This window comes from Drosophila tropicalis, unplaced genomic scaffold (assembly GCF_018151085.1).
Source record: "Drosophila tropicalis isolate 14030-0801.00 unplaced genomic scaffold, ASM1815108v1 contig_1190, whole genome shotgun sequence".
In the NCBI taxonomy this organism is placed as follows: domain Eukaryota; kingdom Metazoa; phylum Arthropoda; class Insecta; order Diptera; family Drosophilidae; genus Drosophila; species Drosophila tropicalis.
In genome coordinates this window covers 226,833-244,088 of record NW_027172561.1, presented here as the reverse complement: position 1 = coordinate 244,088, position 17,256 = coordinate 226,833, and the positions used below count along the sequence as shown (strand labels likewise).

At 36.9% G+C, this 17,256-nt stretch overlaps 1 protein-coding gene across 1 annotated transcript in view; it reads left to right on the top strand.

Moving 5' to 3' along the window:
• The window catches only part of ko (Stork-head domain-containing protein knockout), a 75,321-nt gene that overhangs the window by 43,431 nt on the left and 14,634 nt on the right, over window positions 1–17,256 (top strand). The window contains 2 exon segments of the mRNA XM_068291716.1: window positions 2,291–3,340; window positions 16,378–16,573. Of these exon segments, the coding sequence (XP_068147817.1) occupies window positions 3,206–3,340; window positions 16,378–16,573 (331 nt within the window). The 5' untranslated portion in view covers window positions 2,291–3,205.

Sequence of the window (17,256 nt, the reverse complement as noted above, 5' to 3'; positions counted from 1 at the left end):
GTTCAAGGGGACCATTTCAAGGCCTTTTAAAGGACACTCTGTTCAAGTTGATTTTCAATTGTTTGAGCATGGAGCAAAGAGGCTTGAGAGCTTTGGAGTCATGTCCAAATTTATATTTACCATTTACCACCAGTAGGCCCGGACATGAGTCAGGGGCCCAAGGGCCCAAAAGAGCCATACAAACCTATTTGCGAAAATAATAAAGAAACCGAAATATTTCAATGCTCTTTGCCCCGGGGATAAAAACTCTTAGCTAGACAGCTGCTTATTATTAATAATAATTTATGTTAATTTTTGTTAGCACCTTTTGGAAGTTTTTGTTGATTTTTTGTTTGCTTGGTTTCACCAATTTATAATGTTTATGATTTGTAAGACAAATAACTCGGAATAACACAAAAAGGCCAGCTAAAGCTGTTTGCTTGCCAATTCTCCTTCTCTCACCTAAAAACGAAAACACCAAAAAATAAAACAAATTTCTTGACCAACAACCATGGAATGTGGCCAAAAAGAAACATGTTTTCTAACAAAAAAAAAAAAGAACTTGTATGGAATGGGAGGTGGGGGGCTTATTGGCAACGACAAATAAAAGAGCTTTAATAAATAAATAATAAAAAGAAAATGTGCGTAAAGGGTCGCTTGGAGATACTTGAGTTGAGGTGATCAAAGAATTCACAACGCAGATCGAAAAATGTGGGCGATGATCTCATCGCGGCCATCGCCATTTAATTGGCTTCGTTCAAGTCACTGTGTTTATCTTAGCTTACCTTTGCCTCTCTCTCTGTGTGTGTGTGTGTGTGTGTGTGTGTGTGTGTGTGTGTGTGTGGGTAACACACACACCCCTCCTCCTCGTCAGTCCACACTCCATTCCCTCCCTCACACTCTATCATTCATACTTATTCTCTCTTTTTATTTGTTGTCGCTGTTTGTGCTATGTATTTTATGGCTCTGGCGTGCGCATTGACCGAATTCGGAAGAAGATGAATGTGCGACAAATGCATGTAAAGAAAAGTAAACAAGAAGAAGCAAAAAAAAAAAAAAAAAGATCAGCGGGTGAAACGCTTCAAGCTTTAAATGTATTCAAGTTATCTCGTAATCTGTTCAGACATTCATCCATCCAGTCAGTCCGTCCGTCATTCAGTTAGGCTAGTAATTGTATATGTAAATTTCTAAGGTTGAAATGACGCACACACACACACACATTGACACTGAGACATACAACTTTCCCAAAAGCAGAAATGCAATGCGGAAAAATTAGAATTACAAAAATTTTGATTGACAATTTGTCATACATGGCGTATGAGCGATTAAAGGTAAAGTGCCTGCCATTTCCTAGAGACGAAACAAATACATTAAATATGCATAAATGCATACTAATATATTATTTAACTTTTAAAATTCTAAATGGCAAAATGGTCCTTAATCAACTTTTATTTGTCTGCCATATATTATGAGATTCGTTCCTTTGTTTTGTATTTGTTTGCCCTTTGCTTTAGGATCTACTAAATGTTTTCATTTACAAATTACCAATCTGTTCCAAAATTGCAATTTGATTTGTAATTTTTAACACATCTTGAAGCTGAATTTTTAATTACAATTAGCCAATTAATGCTAATCAAACCAGATTGGTTAGAGGATGTACATAAGTACATGTGTAAGTACATATATATGTATGTATGTATGTACATACATATGTACATATGTATATAACCTTTAAGAATCCTTTACCTTCAAATTGTTTAATTAATGAAAATGTTTAACAAACTTGCTAGTTTTTGTTGTTATTTTGTTATCTCACCCCATATTACATCTAAGATGAAAATATATACACACATACATAGATATCGTATGTAGGTTTTATTTTTTGGCTTTAATTAACCCATTTATAGTCATTTGTACATCCGGCAATTTTGGCAGGAAATGACATCCAACTGCTTAGATTGAAAACAAAAAGTATCTGTTAGTTTTTGGTTAGTTTCTCTATATGTATGTATAGATGAAATTGCAAAAACAAATGCCAAACATGGCTTACGGTTAATGATAATGATATGGCTTGGCTATGATGAGATTATTAGAGCAACAGCAGCAGACATTCAGTCTGACGACAACAGCAACAAAAATAATACAACGACTGCGACTACGACGACGACGACGACGACTGAGACGACTACACTGCTGATCAGCAGATCTAACTAACTCCAGTTTATGCTTTCAGAGTTCGCCTAATTGATTTTATAATCAAGGTTTTAATGCGTTCTCCTCTCTTCTCTTCTTTATATTTTTGTCGTTTCAGTTTACTGCTACATACTACACACAGCCCCATCCGACAAAAAATAAAACAACCGAAAAAGAAGTCACCTCTCTTTCTCTCTCTCTCTCTCTGCATGTGTACCACCACGGCAGACGCTGTCGCTCTCGCTATCTCTCGGTGTGCAAAAAAAATGCTGCTTGCAGCGAAGCTCAATGCAAATGCCACTTGCGCAGCCGAAGTGGCGCTCGTGTTGCTGTGAACCAGCCCCAGTCATTTGGCTGGCGCCGCATTTCAGTTCGTTTGTGTCGCTCGGTGGGTACGGTACGCCTTCGCGCTAGTTCTCTCTTCACATTTATACCCATACTGGTTCGTGGTTTTTTTTCTGTTCGTTATTTGCTGCGCGCATGCGTTAAAGCCTTGCGCTGGCTTCTTTTTCTTTTTTTTTTTTTGTGTTGCCTGGTCTTCTGCTTGGATGCAAATCATAAAATAAAAATAAAAAATAAGCAACCAAAATTAAAAAAGTAACTAAAAGGTAGAAGAGTCTGAAAGAAAAGTGTGCGAAAATAAAATGTAGCAAAAAAAAAGCTAAGAAAAGCAACAGTTCAATACGACGGACGGGTTTCGTTCTTATCGTCGTCGTCGGTCTGTTCTACCATTCCATTTAGTTTTACTTTTTTCCCTCCACCTTCCCGTATACCGTGCGTGTGTATATATGAGTGTGTTTGTGTGTGTGTGTGCGTTGACCATTAAAAGTAGCGTCACTCTGTAATGAACCTTTGAAACAGACAGCGCAAGAGAGACCCCAAGAATCAGGCTTTGCGTCTTCAGAACTTCGTCTTCGACTTGCGTTTCGCGTTATTTTTAGACGATAAAAAAAAGCACAGCACAGAAAAGAAACTTGCCGCCGGCCAACCAACAACCAACAACAACAACAACAACAGAAACAACAGCCACGAAATGGGCACCAAATCACCCGGTGGTCCACAACGTTGTCGACTGATCTTGCAACGCTGCTTGGCCATACAGCTGAGCAAGCCGGGCCACACGCCCGAGGACTTTTGGATGTACGATTCGGGATATATGATATTTCAGGTGAGTTCTTTTTCTTCTTCTACATGATCATCGTCATCATCATCTTCTTCTGTTGTTGTTATTGTCTCGAATGTGTGTGTGTGTAAGGTTCGTTTGTAACTGAAGAAAAAGGAACTGGTTTTTGGAGTTTTTGCGAACTGGTCTCTATGTGTCCAGTTGGAAGACACAAACAAACAAACCCACAAAAAGTGAAAAACAAAAAACAAAAAAAAAAAAAAGTGCGTGAGGATGAGATCAAAAAGTCAGAAGATATACTACAACACCAACAACAATGTATCTAGATGCATATGTATATGTATGTATGTATGTAATTATATATAGAGACTTCTAGAAGAAGAATGGTGATAAATTTCTGCAGCGTTGGGTGAGGGAAGGAGTTGGGGGCCGTATGTGTAATTGTCTGTTCTCAAGGTCGCCTCTGTGGGTGGTTACGGTTACAGGTAAAAAAAAATAAAGAATAGACTTCTTTTCATTGCAATTTATGTGACCATTTCCCATGACAAAACCAATCTGTTGGAACGACTCTCATCCAGGTTGTCTGCATGTGTATGAATAGCGGCAAAAATGTTTTTTTCTTATCCAGGCGTCAGCTAGACTAGACAAGGCACCGGCACCATCACTAACTTGCAACTGCAACTGCAACGTTTGCCCTTTAAATTGCAACTTTGGTGGCGGCAATGTCTCTGGCTTCTAGTTTCGTCTTCGTGCTTCTTTATATTGATGACCCTTTAGGTAGAAAGAACTTTTTGGCTGGCAAAACTTTTCTTTTGGCCTTTGGTTTGATATTATTTTTTCGTTTTTGCTTCTTGCCCTTCGACAAGAGGAGGAAGTGAAAACCCATAGATAAGCAGAAATTCAAATAACTTATGAGTTCATGGAACTTGTGAGCCGCAGAGCATCATAAATCGCTTCTTAGTGTAGAAGTCGCTGAAAGGCGATCGCTTTGAAGGCGAACATCGTTTGTTTTGTTCATTTTTATTTTCCAACACGTTTTGCCTCAAAAAAAATTTGAATTTAAAATTATTCGTCGTTTTTGTTGTTCGTTTTTTTTTTATTGTTACTACTGATGTTATTCACTTTTTCGGTGGCTGAATTTTATTGTTGTCATTTTTCATTGTTTATTGCACAAATTACCCTAATGACGTCACACCCAGGTATAGGCACAGGCAGCAAGTTCAAGTTTGAAGTGCTAATTAATGTGTGGCATCAACACTCTCCACACACAAATGAGCAAACAAACAAAAGGAGGGATAGAATTAAAAATTCATTAATTTGCCATATATTCGAATAGTCGGTACCCTCCCCCCCATCCCATATGCAGGTTTTAAGGTCCCCCCCATTCCCATTTATGCGCAAATTATATTTACAAAAATAAGTTTTGATACATGATACAAAACAAAAATGTTGTGAAAGTTTGATATAAACTTTAAATTGCAAACTTCTAATTAAAACTATTTGAAAATTGTGCATTACATAAAAGGGGACGAGATTATATATCAGAATTTTGTTTAAGTTTTCATAGCTAAGAAAAAAGAAGATTTCTATTTCATACATAGGAATCCATCGTGATGCTAGCTCAAACTGGAACAGTTAATATAATTGCAGTTTCTTGTAAATTAAACGTTTATTACGAATAGGTTTATTCCTTTCATAGAACTCGCATCACATGATCATAATAAACATATGGACATACATGTACATATATAATCGGATGTGGATAAATTTAAAATTAAAACAAAAGGAAACCTGTATTTTAATTATAATAAATTGTGGCTAGCAAGAATTTTGTTTGGCAATTTTATTTTCTCGCTCATTTGGGTAAGATCTTAAGACCCTGCCGATCGACTCAATTCATTTTGCATATTTTAATTCCATGAAATAAGTAAGTCAAATCCTAATATCCTAGGCCAAGAGTGGACTTTTAACCCCGTTTGAATTTCGCTGAGTTAGCCACATCCTTGCATTTATGATTTCCATCTACATTTCGAAATTTGTACCCTTGCTTTTGGGGTTTAACACATAACTTAGGGAAGAAGCTAATAAGTGAAAGAAGTGGAAGATACATTTTCGTAAACATAGCTTGCTGTCACCCAGGCCCAGAAGTCTATTAATTATATATTTTATTTAGTTTTACTATACCTACAACTTATGGTAGGACTTTTTAATAGTATAGGGTCCAGTTGATGGAAATACGGGAAAACGATGTTTTACCTTAAAGAGCTAATATTACCTTATCACCACTAAAACAAACAACTACACCTTAATCAGTCTCTGAGCCAGACCCAAAAAGTATTTTTTTCAATCCTTTTTTTTCTTCTTTTTCAATTCAGTTTTATAAATTTTACCAGTAAGTCGAATTAGCCAAAATGCAAAAAGGTCCAGGACCAGACTTCCAGCCCAATTGTTGAACATAGGGCTAAAAGCCATTCTTTTTTAACTCCATCCATTGCACAATTGCAAACGAAGGTATCATAGACAATTCGACCAAACAGTTGGTTATGTTCATTCATAATGTGTATATACATAACTAAACAAAATTAACTTTACTTTACTTAAATTACTTGAAGTCTATTTTTAGACCCACTCACTCAATTCACCGGCATTTTTTTTTGACAATACCAACTAATTTTAATTTTCAGTGAAAAAATTGAACATCAAAAGGCAGACCGCACTTTTTTTCCATTCGTTGTTTTCGATTTTTGTCATGTTATTTTCAGTTTGTTTTTCAGTTTTGCTCTTTTTACAAAAGCGTAAAAAAAAAAAACATTTAAAAATGTCGCTTTTAGTACACATTCATTTCAATTCCCTTGACTGAATTGAACAATGCTTTTTGGTTTATGCATTTTACACCGCATACAGAAATTACAAAACGAACATTCATAAAAATCCAAAAAAAAAAAACCCAAAAAATAAAATCAAAAAAATATCAGAAGTAAGACTCAACGGAGTCAGAATACACACTCGATGTGTGTGTGCGACTGTGTGTGTGAGCTAATTAATATTACGTGCTTCGGAGTTAAGCAGAGATAAGAGACCGGAGCGTGCCCTGAATACGACTACGCGGGGGGTACAATGACAATGAGCCAAGCAAGTGTGTGAGAGAGGGAGAAGGAGAGACGAAGAAGATGATTATTAAATAAGGGCCAAGCATAAACCATTTACAGTTTTAATTTGGGCCACTAACTCTGCGTGAAATTATTGAAATATTTACGAGTTAAAACTTTGCCTTTACCCCCGAAATGGGGAAGTCAGTTGGAAGTTATTGAATGAATGGAGAGGAAAAGAAACAACAAAAATTGTACGAATTTTCTTCGTGGTCATTCAAGCAAGCGATAAGTTATGAGTAGTTAGTCAGTCTGTTCATCAGTCCATCAATCAGTCAGTCAGTCAGTCAGTCAGTAAGTTATTTGTATTTTATCATTCAAATGAAAATCTTTTAAATGTCCATATGCAATGAAGTGTAAATTATTCTTATTGAAGGGTGACAAAAAGGTTTCTTCCTATTTCTTCTTTTCTGTTTGTTTTTATTAAGGCGCAGTTAAAGACAAGTTTTGAAGCGTTTCCGGTGTTGGAAATTAAGTTTTCTGGGAGTGCCATAATAATAAAAAAAAAAAAAAAAAAAAATATATATATATATGTATAATAAAAAATTAACTCTACAAAACACAAACTTGTGTAATTCTTATGGAAATTATGGGAAGCAAAACACAAACACAATTTATACAGCATAAAATAATACATATTTACAATTGACCATAACTTTAGCATATAAACAGACAGACAGGAAAACGGCTAAGAATTATTATATAAAGAAAAAAAAGATGGCATAACCATAAAATTTTTAATTAATTTAATATATATGTATGTATGTATGTAGATAGTTTTATTATGGCCTATGGCCATATGGGCCAACAACGGGTGTGAGGAATGATTTTAAACAGAAAAATGAATGGAATTACAAAACTGTTTTTGCTTAACAGATTCGGATCATATATGTATGTATTAACATGTGTAACTGTGTGTGCCTTTCCAGAATCGAGCTTTGATTGGGGAAAACATAATTCATGATGTTTTTTCTAGATTTTCATTCCGCTTTCTCAATTGCTCAATTTCAATTCTATTTGAATTTTGTCTGAAATAATTACGAAACGAGTATTTAATAAAACTCTTTTAGAAGTCTCTCCCTTTTTGTTTGTTTTGCTGTTACTTTTTCAAAAATCTATTCAATTTTAACATCAACAAAGGATCAATTGGTCCTTCAACCAGCGGAGCGTCCAATCATCTTTAATCTCTAAAGATCCGTGGGCATGTCTAGTCTATTTTTATTCATTTTATTATTTTCTGAGGGACCAGAACTTTAATACATCACAATGCTAATTTTCCCATGATAAGGGCTTTGATTTATGTATTTTTCAACAGAATGCAGATTTGTTTGCAGATATTGAGATATTTCTAGTTGGCAGCTATGTATCTACTTCGTATCTCCCTCTCTCCCTGAGATTTAGCTCTGTTAGCGTCATCTTTTCACCGCTTTATACTGATTTAAGTTGTCCCTATGAATATGTCTATACTTTTATATAAGATATTTTATTTATTTATTTATTTAGACTATGATTAGTAGGTAATTACAAATTATATAAGATAATTTCTGTTATCTAATGTGAAAATTAATTTAAATTAAACCTAATTTAGAGATATTAAATTTAATTGCATTCATACATATGTATGTATATATGTATGTATGTATCTATGTAATTCTAGTCAACTTCTGGAAACTTGTTCTTGATTGCTTTTTTTGGGGACTCTGCCGCACTCCACATCCGTGACTGCTTTTATAGTCAAACATATTAAAATCGACTCAGTTGTTTATTTTTATTTTTTTGTTGTTTTCGGTTATGGTTTTTGTTGCCCCAGTCGCGTTTTAGTCAAAGCTTTAAATGCCATCAGCTCAGTGAGAAGAATGATTTAAGGCCGCGACTCACTCTAACTAAAGTCAATTTTCCGGCGTATAAAATGAATTTTTATTATTTGCCAACTGACTCTGTGTCGTACAAACAAACAAACATACGTACATACATATACACACTCCACCAAGGTACAACTCTGATCTCTCTCAGTGACCCCTCTCCCCATTCGCTAGTCCCCTAGCACCCCACCGCACCACAACTCCAGCACCACCCCACCACCAAAAAAGTGATCTCTGAACCGTTTTGTTAACGTTGTTGCTGTGTGGTTTTTTGTGTATTTTTTGCACGCAAATGACTTCACCTAAATCAACTTAACTTGTTTTTCAAATTAATAAACTTGCAACAAGTTTTCTGAAATAGCTCAACGGATGCGAACAAATGGCGTCATCTGTCTCAAAAAAAAAAAAAAAAAAAAAAACGAATGGAAAGGCATGGAAATGGAATCAGACAGAGTAAGCAAGATGGAGAGAGGGGGCAGGGGCGATCGAAGTGTGGGAGAAAAACACATAAACTGCAATGTAAAATGCATAAAATTGGCAATGAACACTTTTAGAATGCGTTTTGTTCATCGTTTGAAAATAAAAAAAGGGAAAGTACATACATAAGTGAGAACATCGTAAGTGGCAGTGTTGGCCTTCCTCCACTGACTCCACTCAGCTCCATCCGCACTTGCATTCAACTTGCAGCTTGTTAAGCTCTTGCCACATAATCAAACAAAGAAAAAATGGGGAAAAAAATGAAAATGAAGCCAAAGTCCGGACAGACGACAGAGGCGAGCCGAGTAAATTGATTTATCGGCACGCGGCACTAACAAAAACAGATTTAAATTGTTGATAGCCCCTCCAATCCCCTCCCTGAACCACACCCCTCGCCACTGTATCACACTCTTTCACTCTCTCTTTTCATATAAAGCATCTTCAATTGCTTTGATTGAGTTTAATAGAATTGAACAACGACAATTCGATTGGTTTGGTTTGGTTTGCTTTGGTTTTGATTTGATGTTGCAACATTTAAACGCATGCATTTTTGTCGCCCGTCTTTTTGTGTTTGTTTATTTATTTATTATTATTGACTATAATTGCTTTACGTGTGTATGATGTGTGCGTGTGTGTGTGTGTGTGTGTGTTGTGTGTGTGAGCTTTTGTGATTGATTTTCATTGTGATTGGCGATGATCGACTAATTTAATTGACAAACATTGAACCGTGCTTTAGTTCAGCAGAAGGCAAACTATTTGCTCCACCTCGCCTCTTCTCGTCATGTCTTAAGAGCTTCCACGTCTCTACGTCTGTGCCACTTGCCACTTGTTTGTGTTACTCACTCACTCACTCACTCATTATGTAAGCAAGCCAGTCTAGAGTCGAGAGACGGCGGCAAGGTCGCCTTGGATTTCAGTTGGTTTTTTTTTTTTTTTTGGTATTGGTTTTGCTCGGTGTCCAGTGGCAGCAGCAACAGCTTGAGTTCAAGTTGAAGCTTTGTTTTGGTCACGCCAGGCGACAGGTAATTGCCAGCCAACAACAACAATAACAACATATGAGTTTTAACAGTATTTTTTCGCTTTGCTATCGTAAAATGTGTTTAAATTGCATTTGAAAAACTTTTGTAAAACGTTGTTCAACCACGACGTTTAGAATTGGCTTGTTAGTATAAGTGCTGAGGCAATGGGCCAAAAACCAAATCAAAGTGAGAACCTTTCTTTACAATGGAATGTCCCTTATTCTTTAAAGCGTAAGACTCCATTTTTGTTCAATTGTCCCTGCTGCTCCTTTTGCCATTTCCTTCTGTTTCACTTATAGATTTAATTTGGTTGATTTAATTTGATTTAAATAAATTGAAAAATACATGAAAGTAATCATAAAACCAACAACTATTTTAAATGTTTAAATCTTTAGGAAGATATATTTATATTTGTTTAGAAACATTATTTAAGTATTTTAAATTAGTTTATTTGATTACATGCACTAGTTTTTATATTAGATACGTCAGATATAAACATTTATTTTACATATATACAAATAGTATACAATTCAAAGAAGAGTAATTTGCAAGAAACTTACATACAATAAATAACTCAGAAAAGTTTTATCCAATATTTATATTAAATATCTTATCTTATGTTATTAAAAACCCATCAATATAGGTTTTCGTTAGAGAATGAAAAGATTAGTTCAGATTGCAATGCATGCAAAAATTTATAACTCTAATTGATTCAATGTATGTACATATGTATGTATGTAAGTATAATGCTAGAGCTAGAGTGAAAACTTGTGGTAAACAATTTAACTTAAATTTATTAGATGCACATTTTTTTCTATGGATGTAAAGCTATATTCTTAATTTTAATCTACATACTTTCGAATTATTAAGCCTGTTCTCACGTTCCCATTCCGCATAATTTGGTCAATTTGTTAACTTAAAACATATTTCTACCATGATAATTATATGTACGTACATATATGTTCATATATAGCTTCGAAAACGATTGACATTTCACTTGGAAACGATATTGGGGCTGATAGTTGTTTTTTTTTTTTCGAAATTTCTAAAGCTTGTTTAAGTTCTATTAACCACAAACCAACAAATAAGTTTATAATTTGCAATAATTATTTAGAATAATTAAAAATAATTAATAACAAAACGTTACTACAATTCCTAGTTGGAAATCGGAAAAGTATTTTGATCCCATAAATCCCAATACTACTTTTGCAAAATTTAAGGGTCCTTCACGTTGTTCTTGTACACAATATAGAGCTGAGACAATTACTTTTAGAAAGATTCTCATAAAGATGAAAATAAAAAGTATACGTATAATACTTATAAATTTATCTGATTAATTCATTAATAATGTGTAATAATATGGCATGTTGTTGGTTTAATTACTTTTTTTTTTCAATTTTTAATGATAAATCATTAAACTAAAGTTGTGTATCATGGCGAATTCAATTCTAATTGTTTAAGCAGAAGCAACTAAAAATTTCTCATTAGTTTAGTCACATGGAAACAACAACAACAACGATGAATATATTGCATGATTGCCACATTGATTGAATGACAAACAGCATATATACGTATTATATATGTATGTATATATATCTTATGAATATGCTATATATGAGTAGGTAGATAGTTAGTTAGATATGTATATATAAATTGCGTGCTAAATGCTAGACACCGGAATAGTGTTTCCCTATTTGGTGTGTATGTGTGTGTGTGTGTATAGACCATTCTATTTAACTAGCTTTATAGCAAATGAATGACAGACAATGGCAGAGTTAGCAAGTACAAAGTACAAAAGACGACCCAGGCCCAGACTGAGTACCAGAGTTAGAGTCAGGCCAATATCAAACCGACCAGACATTTCAGCAAGTGCCAACAAAGCTTCAACGCCAAAAAGACAACAAAGCAACACCCAATAACAATTGCAACAAATCAAATTCAAAAGCAGCCTCAGAACACTTTTTTTTTATTTTTTATTTTGCTTTTCACAGGTGCAGTTAAAAAAAAGACCAAATATATGTAACGGGGGTAGAGTGTGGAGCATGGGCGGCGGGCGCACGGGGTTGGTGGGGATTAGTTAAGCACACTTGATTGTTCCCACAGTTGCCTTCCAGCAGTTCCCAAACGTCGGCTTTTCGCCTCGTCGTCGGCGTCGTCAACCGTCCTAATAGACTTTTCACGCTTCAGTTTTAAATTGAGGCGCTGATTTTTTACAGCTGATATTTTAGCAATTGGCGCTCGTTTTTTTCCCGTTTCATACCCTTTACTCATAGCCTATTAAAGTATTTGAATGCAATAGACAGGAAAAGTTTTCCATTTGGAGAAACTATGAATTCACTAGATTTTTTTCAGTTTTTCATTAGCTTTAAATTCAATAGACATAAGTTTTGACGAAACAAATTCTAAAAATTTTAATACAGAGTATCTGTCAGTCGAGCTGCCAACTTTTATTTGCCTCTTGTTTTTATTTCACATAGTTTTTAGTTTCGTTTTACGTTTTGTTTGTTAGAAGTTTTGCAATTGCAAAAGTTTTCCAGCAAACGGAGACAGGCAAAACAAAAAACGACGACGCAAGACAATGCAACGAACCTCGGGGTTTCTACAATATATGTACATATGTATATCTATTTACATTTATATGTATATAGTATATTTTTTATTAATTGCTGAGAAAAGCAACAACAACAACGATCGCAATAAAGAGTTGCCAAAAAGTTTTTTTTTTGCAGGAGAACCAGGACTCTAGGAAATGTCATCAATTGCTAAAACTTGGAATCGAAATAGGACTTTTGCCAACAGCTGGCCTCGCTGGCAATTTATTTATAGCCAAAGGAGAGAGAATGGACTCGGAATTTTCTTTTTTTGGTTGGTCGGGGGAAAAAACTAATAAAACAAATCGCATGTTTAGCCAAGAGTAGATTTGCTGTAGATTTCTGGTCATTGAACCTGGAAATCCTCCCCGCTAGCTGCTGCTGCAACCATCCCTTAACCCCATTCCCGATAACCGGCCCAAGGACTGTATGCTACGGTCCACTGACCAAAAGCAAATCAAAAGCAGGGCCCAGGCTTAAGTATAGTGCAAATTGCAACAGACGTTGGTCAGTCAGTCAGCCTTTCATCTTCCACTTTTCCTTTGCCATACCAACCATGGGGTTGCTTGTTCCCAATTCAATTCAATTCATTGCGTTTGAAGTGGGCGTCAGTTAAGAGTTAGAGTTCCCCGCCCATCCTTCGTTTCAAACATAAGTACTACTCATAGTTTGCGGCTCCAATGCAATTCGTATCCTTATCTTAGTTGCAGCATTGATTGGATTTGTAGTCGTAGTGGCAGTCGTAGTTGCCGTCCGTTCCCTGTATTTATGTTTACTTGGCAAACGATTCATCCGTACAGGCGCTAAGTTTTATTGTCTCAGAGCAGCCCACACACACCCACAACCCCCTAACATCCACAAATAGAAAGGGGATACAACTATTCTAGAATAAACAATGATGACAGGACTTAGATATGGCAAGCGAACCTGGGATTTAACTGTGGTAAACTGCCAAGGCGTAATGCATTCAAATGGGCAATAGTCCTGTAGATTCAAATCTCTGACGCAGTTTATCACTGACAATGGAGTTAACAGGGTTAAAAAATGTTTTCTTAAGGTAGAGTTATTATTAGGTATTTAGAAAAAAGTTTCCAGTAAACGAGGAGAAACCATTTCCCAAAGGAGTCTACATTTTGCCAGTCCCGTTTTTAGCGTAGCCCCGCTTGGCCTGTCTTAAATCCAGCCCTGTATTATTTTAGTAAAATTAAATTTTTTCTTTTCTAAAAGAATCAATGATGATGATGATAATGATGATGGGGGTAAAGCTTTAGGTTTTCATTAGATCAGTTTTGAATGGTGTTAATTGGTTAAGCCAATACTTTTATTTTTTGTTGACTTCTCACCAATTTACATATATTTACTATATGCCTTCCATTGCTACTTCTTTCAGCTTTCTCATTTGCTAGTGAGCTTTAGAAAAAAGATGATTTAATCGTATATGTACATGTTTTTTGATTTGCGAAAAGTAAATGCCGCTTTTAAAGTCAAATGAAGGGTCCCCAAAGACAACCACCACGACAACAACAACAACAAATAATAATAACCAAAAAAATATACAAAAAACAACAGCACACAAATATGCTTTTGACTTGTGCCTAAGTTGTTGTTGCTGTTTTTGAAATTGTTGGGCTCCGAAACGACTGGCTGCAACTTGATGTTCGTTAGTGGAAAGGTCAAGGATTATTATACTTCATCATAACTCTATTAAGCTCCAAGTCCGCAGTAGGCAGCAGCAGAGGGGCATTTGAAGCTGCTGCTGTTGTTGATGCTGCCGCTGCTGCCTCACTGCGCATTTGTTTGTACATACATATATTGTTATTATCTTTTTATGCGGCACACACTGACACACACACACACACAGACACATACGAAAGAGGTCTCTTCAAACGGCAGCCACATATCTCAACTCCCCACATGAGATACAAAGACAGTCCGTCCGTCCGCCTGCCTGCCACTCTTGACTTTGCTCGACTCTTACTCTGCCTTGCCTGCCCCTGCCACAGACTCTTTGGTGATAGTTTCGGTCGTTTGTTTGTGTGTGTGTGTGTGTGTTTGTTTCTTTCAACTTAAAAATATTATTATTTGTGGGAGTTTCGTTGGATAGTTTTCTATTACATGAAATTAAGTAAAAGTTCCAATGAAAGCCATCCAAAAACAACAATAACAACAACAACTAACGAAACTTTTTAAGTGACTTTTCAAGAGAAAATTACTTTCATATACCGCAAACGAACAAACGGTTTGGGCATTTGATTTGATTATTAAAAGTTTCGCATACTTCCGAAATAAATACAAAAATACCAAAATAAAAAAAGCCACGATGAAACCGTAAGTTTTAACCCAACCAATCCCCACACCACCCCCCAGCCGTAACTCAATGCTTAAAGCCTTTATAAGTAGGCCTTTGATGATGATTGTCTTGGCATTTTGGTCTCGTGTCTGTCGTCTGGGCGCTTGTATGGCAATGATGCGGCACTAAAATTGATCCGTAGCCCAGGCCAAGGCCCAGACCGAGGCCCAGACTCAAAACTCATACTCTTAGGTCCAGCTATGATTGCATAGATAATAATGGAACGCGTGACAGGTAAAGCCGCCCATTTGGAGATGACGCTAAATGTTGCCGATGTTTGCCTCGAAGGCAAGCAATGACGAGTTAATTTCCGCGCCTTCTCTACATCCATCTGTCTTTCCACATTAATTGTAAACCCTGGGGCGAGGAGAGTCGCCGCCGTGAATGGTTCAACTATTGTATAAGAGACACCACCAAGAGTCAGCATCAGGCATCAAGTTGGCGACATTAAAGCCCAAAAGGAGTGACCACAAAGAAATGGCAAAGTTGTCCCAAACGAACGAACTAACCATCGCAAACATCCATCTATTTCATCTGCCATTCCATAGCCAGAAAAAGGTCAAATATTCAAACTGGGTGATGTTCATTAGCGACAGAGCATGGGCAGAGAGCGTGAAACTCCGGCGGCTAAAAACAGAAAAAAACCCTATTCAGCTTGCACTTTAAACCTGAGTGCATTTCCTTCATCGTATTGTATACCCTGGAAACGTTGTCATATGTTAGGGCATATTTATTTTACCTGAAATCTTTACTAAAGAGTTGATATATTTCGGGTTGTGAGCTTTGTAAATCTCTTGCACGGTCACTTCAATTCACTTTTTTGAATTGATTACAGGGTATTCTTACATTCGTCATCATCGTCGAACAATTATTCCCCTTCGCATATATGTATGTATACGTATTGTTTTTGTGTTTGACTTTTTGGTTTCGACCCTTTTTTTGGACCATGTTTACATCGAAAACGTGCCTCAAGTGTTCCTGTCACAGCACAAATTGGACATTTATTTGCTGCCTCCGAGGCAGCAGTTGCAGCAGCAGCATCATCGCCACAACCACCAAAGATTGGCTCTACATTGGGTATATGATTTTTGCAAGTCGGTCAGAACGTGTTAAGGATTTGCATTTTGCTTTTGTGGCGCCTCTAAGATGGTTTCATTGATGGTGTGTGTGTGTGGTTTCTGTTTTTTTTTCGTCATGGGGCGTGTAACAATCCGCTTTGGTTAATTGATGGTTGCCAAGACCCCGATTGCGGGATTTGTCACGCCCACCATCAGAGAGAGAGAGAGAGATGGGTAATTCTTAAAACAGCTAGGCTGGCTAACTGGATAGATGGATGGGCTGGCAGACAGACAGTTTGCCACCAATTATGCCACTTGGTGCACTGCAATTTGTCAATTAGCTGATGAGATTGAAGGCTGGGCTTGTTCAACACCCATTGAACTTCCGCTTTGTCTTAAGAGAGCGGCGCTTTTAACCGTTTTTACCAACTGCTACAACAGTTATTTTAATCTGAACATCTACCTAAGTTATGCATGCCACTTCCTTCTACATAATAAGACATAAACAACACAGTTCTACTCTTTACCCGTGACTCATCTTTAAAATCTTCTTCTTGTGCTGTCTTTTCTCTACAGAACTTTCTGGCCGCTAATGCACAATGCTGGTGGAATGGTCCACTGACTGCTGCCACACGTGCCCTCAAATATGCCGGTCATGTGGCACCTGGAATGCTGTTGGTCACCGCCGAGCCATGCGCACTTGAGGTGCTGCGTGGAGCGTTTGCACGCAGTGTCCTAAAGCCGCCGGCCACTTATGTCATCAATTCGGTTGGTAAGTCAAAAAGATAAATTTCAAGATTTTTAGGGACTATTATACAATTGACTAACTAAGTGGACACGCAGGCAGGCAGGTAAACCAACAAAATTGAAATACTCCCCGCATCCCTCAACGGTTATCACTGTGATTGCGCCAGACACTTCATCAAATATTGATGTTCAGGCTCGCTTGGTCTGCTCTGGTGAGCCTCGTTGGCTGTCAATTAAATGGACACCTGTGCAGCTAATGCAATGCTACTACTTCCCATTCCCATACCCAAACTGTCTGTACTTTTTCACACTTCCAATTCGTTAGTTTATGGCTTTCCCCTCTCTCGGTCCTGCCCCGCCATACCATGCCAAGCTCATGAATTGATAAATGGCCGGCCATGGCCAAAGATCGCCCATGTCCGCGTCCATGTCCGTGCCCCTGTGTGAATGTGTGTCTGTGTGTGTGTGTGTGTCTGCTCATCGACAGCCTTTGGCTAACCCGTTTGAAAATTAATAAGTTTCGATTTAGCTGAAGTTTGCTTTTTATATATATATTTTCTTGCAATGGCTTATAATCTGTACGGCACTCAATAGAGGAAACAAAGACAACCACTCACTCATTCACCACACACAACACACAATACTAGGGTCAACTACTGCACAACAAATTCTCCAAGATGCAACAGAAGCAGTATGAATGTTTGCCTC